The sequence below is a fragment of the Ursus maritimus genome, unplaced genomic scaffold (genome assembly GCF_017311325.1).
Source record: "Ursus maritimus isolate PB19 unplaced genomic scaffold, ASM1731132v1 scaffold_23, whole genome shotgun sequence".
NCBI lineage: Eukaryota > Metazoa > Chordata > Mammalia > Carnivora > Ursidae > Ursus > Ursus maritimus.
The window spans coordinates 1,341,508-1,355,619 of record NW_024424786.1 but is presented as its reverse complement, the minus strand read 5'-3'; the positions used below and the strand labels follow the sequence as shown (position 1 = coordinate 1,355,619).

At 55.9% G+C, this 14,112-nt stretch overlaps 1 protein-coding gene across 2 annotated transcripts in view; it reads left to right on the top strand.

The window, feature by feature from the left end:
* Positions 1-13,880, top strand: part of DKK3 (dickkopf WNT signaling pathway inhibitor 3) — a 44,343-nt gene extending 30,463 nt beyond the window's left edge. For both annotated transcript variants that reach the window (XM_040638817.1, XM_040638816.1), the window contains 4 exons: positions 9,024-9,116; positions 10,190-10,334; positions 11,290-11,446; positions 12,319-13,880. In XM_040638817.1, coding sequence (XP_040494751.1) covers positions 9,024-9,116; positions 10,190-10,334; positions 11,290-11,446; positions 12,319-12,538 — 615 coding nt within the window. In that variant the 3' untranslated portion in view covers positions 12,539-13,880. The remainder of the gene's footprint in view (positions 1-9,023; positions 9,117-10,189; positions 10,335-11,289; positions 11,447-12,318) is intronic.
* Positions 13,881-14,112: the final 232 nt, after the last annotated feature.

Below are 14,112 nucleotides of genomic sequence, written 5' to 3'. Positions count from 1 at the left end.
TCCCCTAATAATTTTTAATATAAGTCTGTGCCATGCACTATTTGGGTCATAGTATACTAAAATATTTTTCATTTATCTGAAATTCAAATTTCACTGGGCATCCTGTATTTTTATTTGCTAACCCCGGGAGTCCTACTGTGAGGCCCCAAAACTGAGGGACCTCATGCAAGTCCAAACAAGGAGTCAGTGGGGGGGCAGTCAGGACGGGGTCCTTTCCTAATACTGGAGACTGGAGGTGCTCCGATCTGGGTGCTGTGACACCGTTGGTGCTTTGGGACCCCAAGTTCCTGGCAGGCTCCTGATGACTTGAGCAGCAGGCATCTTGTGCAGGCGGAGAGCTGACTGCGTCCTAGGCGTGTTTGGCAAAGGGCAGACCCAGGTGGTTCCACTCCATTGTCTGTGGGGGACCTGGGCAGTGGGGACTGTGCAGACCCCAAGACCTCAGAAATGGTGGGGGCTGGAAAGGGCTCCCTGCCCTGTTTCTAAGGTAGGTGGGGCAACGGTGTTCATTAGGTTAGGGAGGACTTGAGCACATGGAGCAATTTTCTTTGGAATTAAATACGGGCGTGACTTTGACAGGGGAAACCTCACTCAGGCCTAAGGAATGTGTTGGGAAGTTGTGAACGTGGGGCTGGCCCTCTCTGTAGGCTGGCACGAGGACAGGATCCCGGGAGGAGGAAACAGGCTTTTGTCTGGAACACCCCGTCTCCATCCCTGAAGACACTGGGTGGTGTGAAGGCTGGCGCAGGGAGGGGGCTGCCAGAGGGCGCAGTCGGGTGGGGGCCGAGACAGGCGGTGGGGGAGGGGCAGGAGGAGAGGGAGAACTCCGGGACGATTTCCCAAAGGATCCAAGGCACTAAAGGGTCTGGAGCGGGTGTTCTCTTTGCCTGTGTGTCACCCTAGCGGGGGGAGGCACGCTCCCCTTTTACAGGCTGGGTGACCTGGGGAAGGAAGAATTGGCGAGCGGCCCCTGGGACCCAAGCTGCCGCAGACATCAGAACTTCAGATAGCTGCCATCAGCTCCTGGCTCCTGTCTGGGTTTTTCCATAGGGCTGGCTCTGCTTCGTGGGTCCGGCCAGAACTCCTGGTGAGGTTTGGGGCCCCTACCTGTCCTGAGCTGGCTGAAAGTTTCCAGTGCAGGATCCAGGAGAGGCGAGGGAGGGGGGCACCCTGCTGTGTTCGAGACAAATGTGCATCTTGCACGTTCCTGCGACTCGCCTGGTTTTAAGGTCAAAAAAAGGCTGAGGAAGGAAAACCTGACTTGGAAATCTCGTGCAATGAAGGGGAGGCTTCCTGCTTTCGCGCAGCACCTCTCCTAGCCTCGCAGCAGGGCCCAGCCTCGGGGACCCTGCCCTCCTGCAGAAACAGCACCTGGGCCCCCAGCAGGCCTGCTCCCCGGGGTCTGACCTGTCTCCATAGAGCACTGGGTTGGGCTTGAGCGCTGGCCTTGCCACTTCTTCCCCATGACCTTGAAGAGTGATTTCATCTCACTGCCTTGGTTTCCTTGTCCATAAAATGGGGCTCCTCTTGTTCAGTTTGGAAGACAGCGAGGGTAGATGATGGACGGCAGGGTGCCTGGCGCTCACGGGCGGTTGAGTGTGTTGTTTTTCCTGGCACGTCTGCTCTTCCCCCTTGGTCATATGCGAGTCCTGGGCCTCCTCCAGTTCCACGTGACTGTTGTCCCCCCTCCTTCCCTCAGAGCGGAGGGCTCCAGGGTGAAGCAGGAGGTGGGCTTGTGGGGAAGGGTGAGGAACCCTGGCTTGATCTGATATTCTGGGCCATTTCAGTAGAAAAGGTATTCCGTTAATAGGACGAAATCAGTGGTTAAGCGTCTGTCCGCCTTTGGCTCAGGTCATGATCCCAGGGTCCTGGGATGGAGCCCCGCACAGGTCTCCTTGCTCCATGGGGAGCCTGCTTCTCCTTCTCCCTCTGCCTGCTGCCCCCCCCACCCCCCCGGCTCATTGTCTCTCTCCGACAAATGAATAAATAAAATCTTTATTAAAAAAATAGGACGAAATCCACTGGGTCAAGCTGAAGCTCGGAAGGTTGTTCAGGCCTTTCCATGGGCACTTGAAAGCTCCTGCTGTGAGCGAGCACTGCAGAGAGAGGGGCGCCCTGGGGTTAAGTCCTGGGGCCAGAGGCTGTTCTCCGGGCAGGTACCTATCATCCCTTCTCAACACCACAGGAAGTTCTCATTTTACAGATAAGGAAACAGGCACAGAGAGGCTCCGTCATTTGCCCAAGATCACCCAGCTTGTAAGTGAACCCATATTTGAGCCCCAAACCTGTGTCTGCCCCTCACGCTGCTCCAGGGACGCTTGGCGCCGGCCCGTGAGGGGTGGAGGGAAGAGGAGTAAGCCAGCAGTGTGGGGAGTGCAGGGGCAGGGCTGGGGAGGGTGGTGTGGAAGCAGGCGCTCCCTGTGGGGACGGCTGTGCTGGGTGCTCAGGACCTTCTGGGGTTGGCAGCCCCCAGTCCTGGGCCAATCAGGATGACTGTTCCCACAGTCCACTCTTCTGTGTGGGACCATCTCTGCTCAGGAGGTGCGGGAGTCCGAGAATAGCCCCCCGTGCAGGAGGGACATCGTATATCTCACAGACTGTACCGTCCGTCATCCCGGGAGCATTCAGGGGCACAGCCACCCCTGCTCAGGGCCAGAAAATGACTGTCCACCCAAACCTCAGTAAGAAGAGAGTGGGCCCGGGGTACCAGAGCCTAGACCTTTCTGGTTGATGGAGGCTCAGCCAGGAAACCATGTTCTGGTCCCCGAGGTTCAGCACCCTTCAGAATGGGCCAGGGCTTCCTCACTGGCCTCCTCTCTGTCACCGCAGGGTGACGCCAAAGCTCAGGAACGGGCTGAATGTGGTGGAAGATCCAAACAGAGGAGATGGGGGCCGTCGCTGGCTGGGGGCAGGGCCTGTATTCGATTCCTGAGGTAACAGCACCTCAGACTGGATGACTCGTGTGTCTTCTCTTAACAGTTCTGGAGGCTGGGAGTCCACATCAAAGCAGGGTTGGTTCCTTCTGAGAGCCGCGAGGGAAGTTACACATCCAGGCCTCTCTCCTCAGCTTGTAGGCAGCTGTCTTCGCTCTGTCTTCACGTGGTCCTTCCTCCACGTGTGCCTATGTCCAAATTTCCCTTTTACAAGGGAAATGTAATGACCTCGTCTTAAGTAATTCATCTACAAGAATCCTGTTTGTACCCTGGATTGGGGTGAGGTACTTGGGGTTAGGACTTCAACATATGAACCATGAGGCATATAATTCAACCCACACCGGGCATTTGGAGGCAGCAGGGTGTGGTGGGAAGAGCGAGCCTTGGCGTGGGTGGGGGAGAAGTCTGAGGGACTTGGGTTTACATCTTAGCTTCTTAAACTCCCTTAGTGACCTTGGGCTCTGAGCCTGTCTCCTTATCTGCGAGTGGAGATTGAGAAAGTTCCTCTGCTCTTTCCTCCCGTACCCTTCTAGTGTATGGCAGCTGTGCGCCAGGCGCGTGCTGGGGGCTACGTAGTGGGCGCTGACCTCACAGGGCCCCGGATAACCAGGGAACCCACTAAAGCTCCAGCAGGTGCAGACACACAGTAGGTGCTCTCTGAACGCCCCCCGTTGCCCCCTCCCCTCCAGCTGCAGCGTGCAAAGCTCTGAGGTGGGTGAGTTTCGGTTGGTGGAGGCCCCCCTGGGCCTCCATGTCATGTGTTCTATCCAGAGCCTTGGGCTTGAGTGGACACCACGGATGGCCCTGGCCCAGGAGGGGTCCACCCAGGTGGCCTTCTCCTTAGGGCCTCACGAGAACAAGACAGCCCGGGGTTCCCAAGGAGCGTGGGCAGTGCCCCTGGCCAGCGCAAGAAAGCGCAGTGTGGCGGTACCAGGGCCCTGGAGAAGCCGTGTGCCGCTCGCCCCACACGGGTGCTAAGGAAAGCCTGACAGGGCTCATGCTGTTTTCTCCCCACTGCTCTGGGCTTCTGTCTCCTCTGATAAACTCCGAACTGGAAAATCAAAGATGCAGAACGGCACCATTGCCATTTTCCACTATGTCATGATAGTGTCGAAGCACCAGGGCCCTTTTCAGGCCCAGCCTCCTGCCAAATCGCCAGCCCCACCTCGCACAGCCTCTGAACAGAGCCCTGCGGGGCCTCCGGCCAGAGCTTTCTAAATATAGCTTCCTCCTCCTCCAGACAACAAAGACAGATCCTCTGAATGGCTTCCGTCTGTCCTGACCGCTAGCCTCAAGGCTGTTTGTCAGCCTTCCCCAGCAGGACGGAGGGAGGAGCCGCCCAGACAGGGAGCGGCCAGGACTGGAGAGGAGGCCTGAAGCCCGGGCAGGGGGGACACTGAGGCCCAGATGCCTTGGCCATGGCCCTGTTGTTCCTGCCTCGTCGCTGGGGTTGTGTGGGGTCTGGGGCCCTGTCGCAGGTGGGCTCTGCTAAGCTGTGACCGAGGGCTAGGAGACTAGGCAGTGCGGAAGGAAGAGAAAAATGGTGCTCGTCTGAGGGGATTAGCGAGGACGTGTGCCGCGTGGCCGCCGCGCCGGAGCTGCGGCAGGACCCGTGGGTGGCTACGTGGCTCTGCAGGACGGGCCCTCGTCTGGCATCTCCCAGCTGCTCTGTGGCACTCAGGGGACCCCTACAGTCGGCACCGGGCTGCGTCTTTAGTTTTGGAGTAGCACGGCGTCCCTCCCCCAGCCCTCACGGTCTCGGGGGTACCCCAAGCGCAGAGCCTCCACAGCCCTTTCAGTAGGGAAGCGGCCATCCTTCCGAACTCACCTCCTCGGCCGTCCTGTGCCCAGCGGGGTGCTGAGGCCCCTTTAAAACATCAGCCCAGATGGGAGCAGGTAAGAGAAGCTGGAAGTACTGAATAGAACAAAACCCTGGCTGTGTCAGCGCCAGTTCTGGCTGTGCTTGGGAGACACCAACCCACGTCCCACAGCCCCCACCCACTCCGTTCTGCTCACGGTAGGAGGACCTGATCTGTCCCCCAGGTCTCTAATGCCAGGAAAGGTGGGACCTTGTCTCTTGCAATTAAGGGGTGTTCAGAGGAGACCCAAAACTAACAACCTTATCATATGGAAAGCCTGGTCATCCTACAAGGAGAGGCCACTCTGCTCCAGGAACTTTACTCCTATTGGGCGTACAGGCCACTGCCCCTCAGTCTGACACTCTGCATAGAGATAAGTCAGGAGTAGATGTGAAATCCCCAAGTGTTGCCAGGGATAGAGACAGAGAGCTGCTGCTCCTGTGTAGACTGCCCTTCTGCTGACAGGTTGGTCCCCTGGCAGGGACGCTCCACGGGGATAAGGCTTTCTGTTGCTATGGCCACCGTGCATCACAGGACACTAACTCAACACAACAGCCCTGTGAAGTCAGTCCTGTTATCACCCTCATTTTTTTTTTTTTAAAGAGAGAGTGAGTGAGCTGGGGTGCGGAGGGGGTGGGCAGAGGGAGAGGGAGAGAATTTAATCAGGCTCCACACTAGGTTTGACCCAGGACTCGATCTCCTGACCCTGAGATCATGACCTGAGCCCAAATCAAGAGTTGGACGCTTAACCGACGGAGCCACCCAGGCGCCCCCACCCTCATTTTCAAAACCCCAAGGTCACACAGCTATTGACAAAACCAGGATTCAAAGTTTGTGCTCTTTTGGCCTCTGTGGTTTCTTCACACCTTGGAGTTCTGGGGTTTCCAGTGATGACAGTTCTAGAACATTTCTAGGGGCTACTGAGCCACATCCACAACAAACAGATGGCCGATGATCAGAACAAAAGCCCCAGGCTTCTCAGGGGGAAGTCATGCTGAACTGACATACCAGAGCGCTAGGAGTTAGCAAAAACGTGTCCACAAAGCAAACCTAGGGTTTTAGCATATTGAGACTTTGCAAAAGTGTTTGGCAAGGTTCCGTGCCAAAAATGTTCTCATACCTAGAAGAAAATGAATTGCTTTGCAGGGAATGCTTCGTCATGGAGAATGGTAGACAGCAGTGCCTTGTAGGGATTGGTGCTTCTGTGGTCTTAGAGCATATCTTTTCTCATTTAAGATCTGGAAAAGAAGCGTATAGTGCAAATACGAAGTCTGTAGGATTCTTGGGAAATGAGAAGCCAAGTTGATGGAAGGTGTGTGTTTTTTGCTTTGGTTCCCTAATCCTTGCTAATGATTGTCATTTTGTTGGCTTGATTGCCACAGTGACCTACAAGTGGTTTCATCCATCCCACACTTAGCTCTCGTGTGCCCCTAGACGCCAGGCACCATGCTGGCCCAGACTCGGATCACACCTAGCTACTCTGCTTTTCACGGTGGGATTCTGTGTACTTCCACTTGCTTGTTTTCACTGAGTTACTGTAAACAGTACAATGTAAAGACCTACCTTATTCTTTTTCATGTCTGCCCAGTGGCGTTTCCCTGGAAAGTGACCACATACACCATCATTTAATCAGCTCCTGCTTGTTGGGCCTTTGCATTCTTTCTGGACTACAGTAAAGCAACAGTACAGCCTTAAACAGCCCTGTACTCAGATACTTGCCCGTCTGGACAAGTGTTTCTTTCTTTTTTTTTTTTTTTTAAAGATTTTATGTATTTATTTGACAGAGATAGAGACAGCCGGTGAGAGAAGGAACACAAGCAGGGGGAGTGGGAGAGGAAGAAGCAGGCTCCCAGTGGAGGAGCCTGATGTGGGGCTCGATCCCAGAACGCCGGGATCACGCCCTGAGCCGAAGGCAGATGCTTAACCGCTGTGCCACCCAGGCGCCCCTGGACAAGTGTTTCTGAGGATAGTCACCTGGAAGGGAAACTACAGGGTCAGAGGAGATACACATTTCAGTTTTGTGGAAGCTACTGATGAATTGCCTGCAAAAAAAATATCTATTCAGTTTTAATTACCCCCAAAGCATCTGGCAATGCTAGTTCCTCGAATCCCTACCAATACTGGATATTACATTCGTTTCCTATTGCTGCTGTAACAACCTACCCTAAACTTAGTGGGTTTAAAACAAGACGCATTTGCCATCTTACAGTTCTGGAGGTCAGAAGTCCCATACGGGTCTCACCAGGCTGAAATCTGAAATCACAGTGTCAGCAGGACGGCCATCATTCTAGAGGCTCTAGGAGAGATTGTTCTTTAGCCCAAGGCCCCCTCCCATCTTCAAAACCAGCAACGTCCGGGGGCACCTGGGTGGCTCGGTTCCTTGAGCCTCCACGTCTTGGTTTCTGCTCAGGTCCTGATCTCAGAGTTGTGAGAGTGAGCCTGTGTCAAGCTCTGTGGTCAGTGAAGAGTCTGCTTGAGATTCTCTCTCTCCCTCTGCCCCTCCTCCCACTCTCTCTCTCAAACGAATAAATCTTTTAAAAAACCAAAAACCCAGCGAAGTCTGGAATCTCTCTCACATGGTATCACTCTGACACTGACTCTCTGCACCCCCTCCCATTTTCAGAGCCCCTTACAATCAGATCGGGCTCACCTGGATAATTAGGGTTTGCTCCTTATCAGGTCAGCTGACTAGCATCTTGAATTCCCCCTGTGACTTGAACTGCCCCTTACCTTGTCCCATGACGCGTCCACAGGGTCTAGGGAGACGGGTGCGGACATTTCGGGGGCGGGGCATTTCTCTGCCCGCTGCAGATACTATCAGCCTTTTTAGTGGTGTCCACTCTAAGTGAAAACATGGTCTTCTGCTCTTTCACGTTGCATTTTGTCAATTATTTGGTTAAACATCTTTTTCTGTGTGAAGAGGTGGAATGGTTTCTATTATCGTAAGTTGTTCGAGTCTTTCGAATCCTTTTTGTTGGACTGCATTTTTTTTTTTTTTTGGTTGTTTTCAATTGAGTTATACATCCTTGAGGGCAAGGACTTTTTCATGTTCATGTTCACATCCCAGTGCCTGAAAATATGGCCAGATTCAGAGAAGCTCCTCAGTGCCTGTTGGCCTTCCCTCCCTCCCTCCCACCGCATTCTCTTGCCTTTCTGCTTTGGAAGAAGTGTCTGGACCTGGGGGCTTCCAGCTGAACTGAGTTGAGTGTGTGTAGAGGTCATGATGGTCTCGTGGCTTACTGACTGCACCATGGACTTCTCAATCCATGATGGGCTCTGGGGTCAAACAGACTGAGTGTGCAGCCCTCTGCCCCTGGCTGGGCCTTTCTGGCATGCTGGCATTTTTGGGTTGCCGGTATGAGAACAGGACAAGCATTGACCCCTTCTTTTGAGAGGAAGGGACCCTCTCGCTGAGCTGCCCCACCTTGCCGTGTTGAGGCCATGACAAGACCCACCACCAATGACCTGGCGTGGTGCAGCCCCAGGGGGGCTGGACACCCCTGATCTACCTGACTCTGCCCAACAGGCAGCAGGGAGACATTACTTTCCCCTGTCACTGACCTAGAAATGGAGGCTCAGAGAGACCAAGGGGCCTCCCAACATGGTATGGCTAGTTTGGGGTACGGGCAGTCTCCCCAACACCGGCCCTCTCCGTGGCCTCCCTCTCTCCTGCATTTCTCCAGCCTGATGGGCCGGCAGCCACGAGAAGTCACCTGGGCCACAGCATCCATACCAGCCGCACCCCTGCCCCCTTTGGAAGCTAGCAGCTATCTTTGCCTGGCAGATCCAGACCCAGGACTGAGGAGGGGGGCCACAGGGAGCCCCTTCATGGTCAACAGCCTGGGCCCCAGCTGGTCCTGTGCAGCTGCCCCAGGGCTGGAGCTCATTAGCTCTTTTATTAACCCCGTCTGCTCATCTTGGAGACTGGCCCCGAGTCTCTGTGCTCCCCGCCCGGGATATGTGGCGGGGGGCTGCACGCAGATGCCATTGTGTGAACTGGGTGGCATCCTGGAGGGCAGACGCCCAGGCGTGCTGTGCGGGCGAGCATGCTGCGTGGGCGAGCGGCTGAGGAGCTGGAGCCAGCAGGGCTTGGGAGGACGGGGAGTCTGGAGACCCTGCTGGAGCCCCCAGAGCCTGTGGGGCCTGGGATAAAGTGGGGCTTTGCCCTCCCAGGACACAGCGGTCTGCTGCTCCCCTTCCGCTGAGGCAGCCGCTCCCTCCGTCTCCGCAGGAGTGCATCATCGACGAGGACTGTGGGCCCACCAGGTATTGCCAGTTTGCCAGCTTCGAGTATACCTGCCAGCCTTGCCGGGACCAGCAGACAGTGAGTGTGCCCAGAAGCCTCTGCAGCTGGAGCACGGGGGCCGTGGGGGCTGGGCTGGGGCCAGAGAAGAGAACCGGGGCGAGATGGCCAGCGCCCCATGGTTCTCAGTTGGGCTTCCGGAAGCCTGCAGTGGGGCTCTTAACCCTGTCCATGCTGGGAAGAGCCTCTCCATGATGCCCACTGGGGCTGACTCCTGGAGTGACTAGGAAGCCATCTGCAGACGCGCCCTGCCCCTGGGGTGACCCATCCCCAGAGATAAGACCAGGGAAACCACTGTGGCCCCCACTCCCACCCTCCAGAGCTTTCTCCCCAGCTGCCCGGGGAAGGCAGAGGAAGGGCCAGGAGGAAGCCAGGGTATGGCCCCGAGAGACATTTCAGAGAAGCACGAAGCCAGGCAAGCGGAAACTCCCTCCACCCAACAGATGTTTTGGACAAAGCCATATGGGCTCATCGACTTCGCTTGTCCTTTTACATGATGAAGACAATAACACAGCATGATAACAAGCATGGAAAATAGAGGGCTGCTTCCTCCCTGTCCGTCCGGGGCCATCTGTGGTTGGACAGCTGCAGTTGTCCCTCGTGCCTGCCATGTCGGAGTGTGGCTTCGGGGCGGACCCCCGGCCACGGCACCCACGGGCCGCCCCAGCCACCAGGTCTCCGGGCTTGGGCCTCGAGTTAGCTCTCAGAATCCGGCCGCTGCCTGCATCTGTGGGCCAGAAGCCTCCTTCCGTCCTGACCTAGGGAGCTAACAGCAGACAAGGCACAAGTCGGGGGGAAAACTGCAAAGACGCACTGCGTCCTTCGCGGAATCTCGAGTTGCGTGGGAAGACCCAGATACAGGACTCGCCTCGCGGGCCCCTTCCCAGTGTTCTGACCCCTCCCATCTCCGCCTCCTTGACTTCCCCTAGAAGCCCCACAAACCGAGGCCTCAGCCGTGGCCCCTGCCCAGTGTCATGAGAGCACGTGCTTAACCCACCTGTGGCATCTTCAGGCTTTCAGGGCTCGGAGCGGGGGCGGCTGGGTTCTCTCAGGAGCGCGAGCCGGCATGCCAGGGTTTGCCCACCTCCCTGCAGCTCTGTACCCGGGACAGCGAGTGCTGTGGAGACCAGCTGTGTGTTTGGGGTCACTGCACCAAAACAGCCACCAGAGGAGGCAACGGGACCATCTGTGACAACCAGAGGGACTGCCAGCCTGGGCTGTGCTGTGCCTTCCAGAGAGGTGGGTGGGCTCTCCGCCGAGTACGGGCAAGCCCTGTCCCAAGCTCCACCATACTAGGCTTCCTGGAGCCCCATCCGTGCCGAACACAGCTTTTCAGGGTCCCACCTCCTGGGCAGGCTCCCAGATGCTCACTCTGTGTGTGTCCCAGCCCCACAAACCCCACCTGGAGTGGACCGCCATGTCTCTCTCTTTCTCTGTCCCCTGTTGACATCTAGAAAAGTTAAATTCCTTCAGGATGCATGAGCCAGGGCATTAGGAACACCCCCAGATGGGTGGGGTAGGAAGAACCCCTCTCCACTCTCAGCTCATTTCCCAGGCCCCGAAGGTAGCACCTGGCTCCGTCCTCTTTCTGAGGAGGCCCCTTCTATTCCCCTTCCATGCTCACTGCCGCTCCCACATGAGATTGCTCAGGCGCTCTTCCCTCCTGCCGTGTTTCTGAAAACCGCTCCCTTAGCTGCCTCCCCAGCTCAGCCTCTGCAGCCCCCAGCCCACCTGGTCCCTGCTGTCGCAGCCATTTTCCCCGAAGTCAGCTCTCAGTGTGGCTCCGCGGGCAGCTGGGCCTGCTCTGTTCTGACTCCTCAGTCTGCCTTTCAAGGCCTTAGCCAGCGGCAGCTTCTCCATCCGCCTTCTCTCTCCGGGGCTCCCAGCCTTCCTGCCACGCCCAGCCCCAGGCCTTTATTAGTGTTGTGTCCCAGCCTCGAGTGCCTTTCTTATCCTCTTAATTTCTCCAGACCTTTGGCCTTAAAACCCAGCATAAGCCTGCGTCTCCACGCAGTCCTCCCTGAATACTTCACCCCTCCTGAGCCCATCCTGCCATTGTTTCTTCTCATCTCACCTCTTCAATTTTAATCTCCACGTTGTGGTTGAGGGTGGAAGGTCGGGTCTGCCCCCCATTTCTCTGCTCCCTTCCGTCCTCGATGCTGGGCACCCAGGCATGACTCTCCTCTGGCCCCAGGTCTGCTGTTTCCTGTGTGCACACCCCTGCCTGTGGAGGGTGAGCTGTGCCATGACCCCGCCAGCCGGCTTCTGGACCTCATCACCTGGGAGTTAGAGCCTGATGGAGCTTTGGACCGATGCCCGTGCGCCAGTGGCCTTCTCTGCCAGCCTCACAGGTGAGGCCCCGCCTGCCCTCCCTGTCAGAGGTCAAGAGCAGAGAGGGGCCACCCAGTGGGATCTCAGGAGCAGAGGGGTGATGTGGATTTAGTTTAGGGTAGGTTTAAGTGGAGGGGTCCTTGGGTCATCCAGATGGAGTCTAGCAGTCCGATCTATCAGTCTGGGGCTCAGGAGAAGGTGTGGCTGGGGATTTGGAGCTCCTGTGTGTGGTGGTTGAAGCCTCATGAGGAGGTGACCCAGGGAGAGGGAGTGGAGGCAGAAGAGCTGGGGGCTGAGATGGGAACCCAGGCCCTTCCCATGAAGGACACACTGAGGAAGAGTGGGCAGAGGTGACCGAGAAGGCACAGAGGCAGAAGGGAAACCAGGAGAGTGGGCCCCCAAATTGGGCACCGCTAAGAGTGTCCTAAGCTGCTGAGAGACCACGAAGCCTCGGAGGGGTGGCCTCCCTGCAGTCACTACTCACCTCCCTGCCCCCCCGCCCGGCCCCCGGCCGAATCCAGGGTGGCAGGGCAGACACAGAGGAGGCCCCAGGTGCCCACAGGTGCAGCAGATATGGCAGTTAGGCCCCCGCCCGACGTCAGGGGCTGCTCCCACCTGGAGGCTCAGATGGCAGGCGGCTGCGAGGGGCCGCAACTGCCGCAGACTCTCAGGCCCCGCCCCAGAGTCTCACGGGAAGACAGACCTCCGCGGGAGGTGGGGGGCCGCCCCCAGGCAGTGACCCTCCCTCAGCAATCTCTCTGAAGGTAAGACTCCACTGAGGCGTCAGAGGAGGTGTGAAGGAGAGCTCAAAGCGAGGGCCTCTGTCTCCAGCGCCGGCCTCCGCCATGTTGCGAGCCCTCCGTCAGCCCGCGCCCGTCCCGTCTCTCCGCAGCCACAGCCTGGTGTACGTGTGCAAGCCGGCCTTCCCTGGGAGCCCTGCTGAGGACGGAGAGAGCCTGGTGCCCAGAGAGTTCCCCGACGAGTACGAAGACGGCAGCTTCATCGAGGAGGTGCGCCAGGAGCTGGAGAACCTGGAGAGGAGCCTGTCTGTGGAGATGGCGATCGGGGAGCCCGGTGCTGCCTCGGAGCTGCCGGAAGGAGAAGAGATTTAGACGGAGGCCTGTATGCGGCTAGACGTGTGATAGAAAGAGCTAATTTATTTCCCCAGCTGTGTCCTCTAGGTGTGGGCTTACCGGGCTTTTCTCCATGACCTCTTCCCAGGACATTTCCCCTCTGGCTTAAAATGAGGTGCTGCGCATCTGGCCAGCTCCCCCGACTGCACACCATCCATCCCGGTTCCGTGCCTGGGAAAGGGGGGTGTGTGGGAGGGTGGAGGGCGGCTGAACTGGTCCAGGTTATTGGCCGCTTTGCCTCTGCTGGTTGGCACCTGGCACATTTCCTTTTTCCTACATCACCTTGAGAATCGTAGGGCAGGGGATGGGAAAGGATGCAGATTTCCCCATGACGGGTTTTGGGGAAATGTGGACTCTTCTACATGTGGAGAAGACTGCCCTGCTTTGCAAACATAAACCTGGCGAAGCGTAACAAATGAATTTTCCATGTACTTCTTCCCGTGGGCGCAGGCAAGCTGTGCCTTCCGCTGCTGCAGGTGACGTGTTCTGCTCATCTGTGGTACGTGTCCCTGTCCTGTCAGCAGTGTTCCTCGGCTTCTACCTCTGTGCCGGGCAGCAGTTTCATACCCCTCACCACAGTCTGGCAAGGGGGGTGGCGGTCTCCCCCTATGTCAGCATCTTGGAGTCTCGGAGACATCAGGTTGCTTGCCCGAGTCACACAGCTTGTGAAGACGAGAGCAGGATTTCTCCCAGGTGTGATTCCGAGCGCATGCTTTCCCTACTCCTCCCTGCCAGCCACAGTGCCACCGATAGGACCCTCTAAAAGGAGGATGGATGGAAATTTTTCTTTCGAGGCATATCTGGAATTAAGGTCAATCTAGTTCACTGTAAGATTACACTTCTACTGTTAGACATCGCATTCTCCCTAGTGCCATCGTTCTAATAGAGGAACAAATGGTATTGACACTGCGCCCCTGTGGCAGTTAGTTATGGTAGTGACTTGGAAGGTACAGGATTCGTGCAGAATATATATATATGTTAACTTGCCAGAAACAGTCCTTAAGTAATTGTAGGGCCAGGATTATAAATGAAATTTGCAAAATCACTTACCAGGAACTGAAGACCATTATCAACCACATGGAGAAAATGAAACAAAGCAAGGCTCTGTGAAATATGGTTGTAATATCCAAACTGAGAGCACTGGACTGTATGCTATTCCGTAAATGATATTTTCAGGTGCCATGGACTGTTTCTATCATGTATTCATCCAGAGTTACTAAATTTTAAAAATTGCACGATTGTATAAGCATGCTTTGAGTTTTAAATTCTGTATAAACACCTTTGTTGCATTTAAAAATCAAGCATAAATGACTTAAACTACTCCTTTGTAGTTCTTGGACGTCTTTTTTCCTTTTGACTTTGAATAAGTGAAAAACACTTTTAGCCAGAAAATAAATATAAAATGGAAATGAACTGTATTGTTAAAACCAAAAAACCCAAAAAACTCTTCCACGTAAGTGAATTTTCCAGACAAGTGAAGCACATCTGTTTTAGCACCAAAATATTTTAGAAATGCTCACCATTTTTGTCAGGGATTAGTCTTAAGAGTGTGA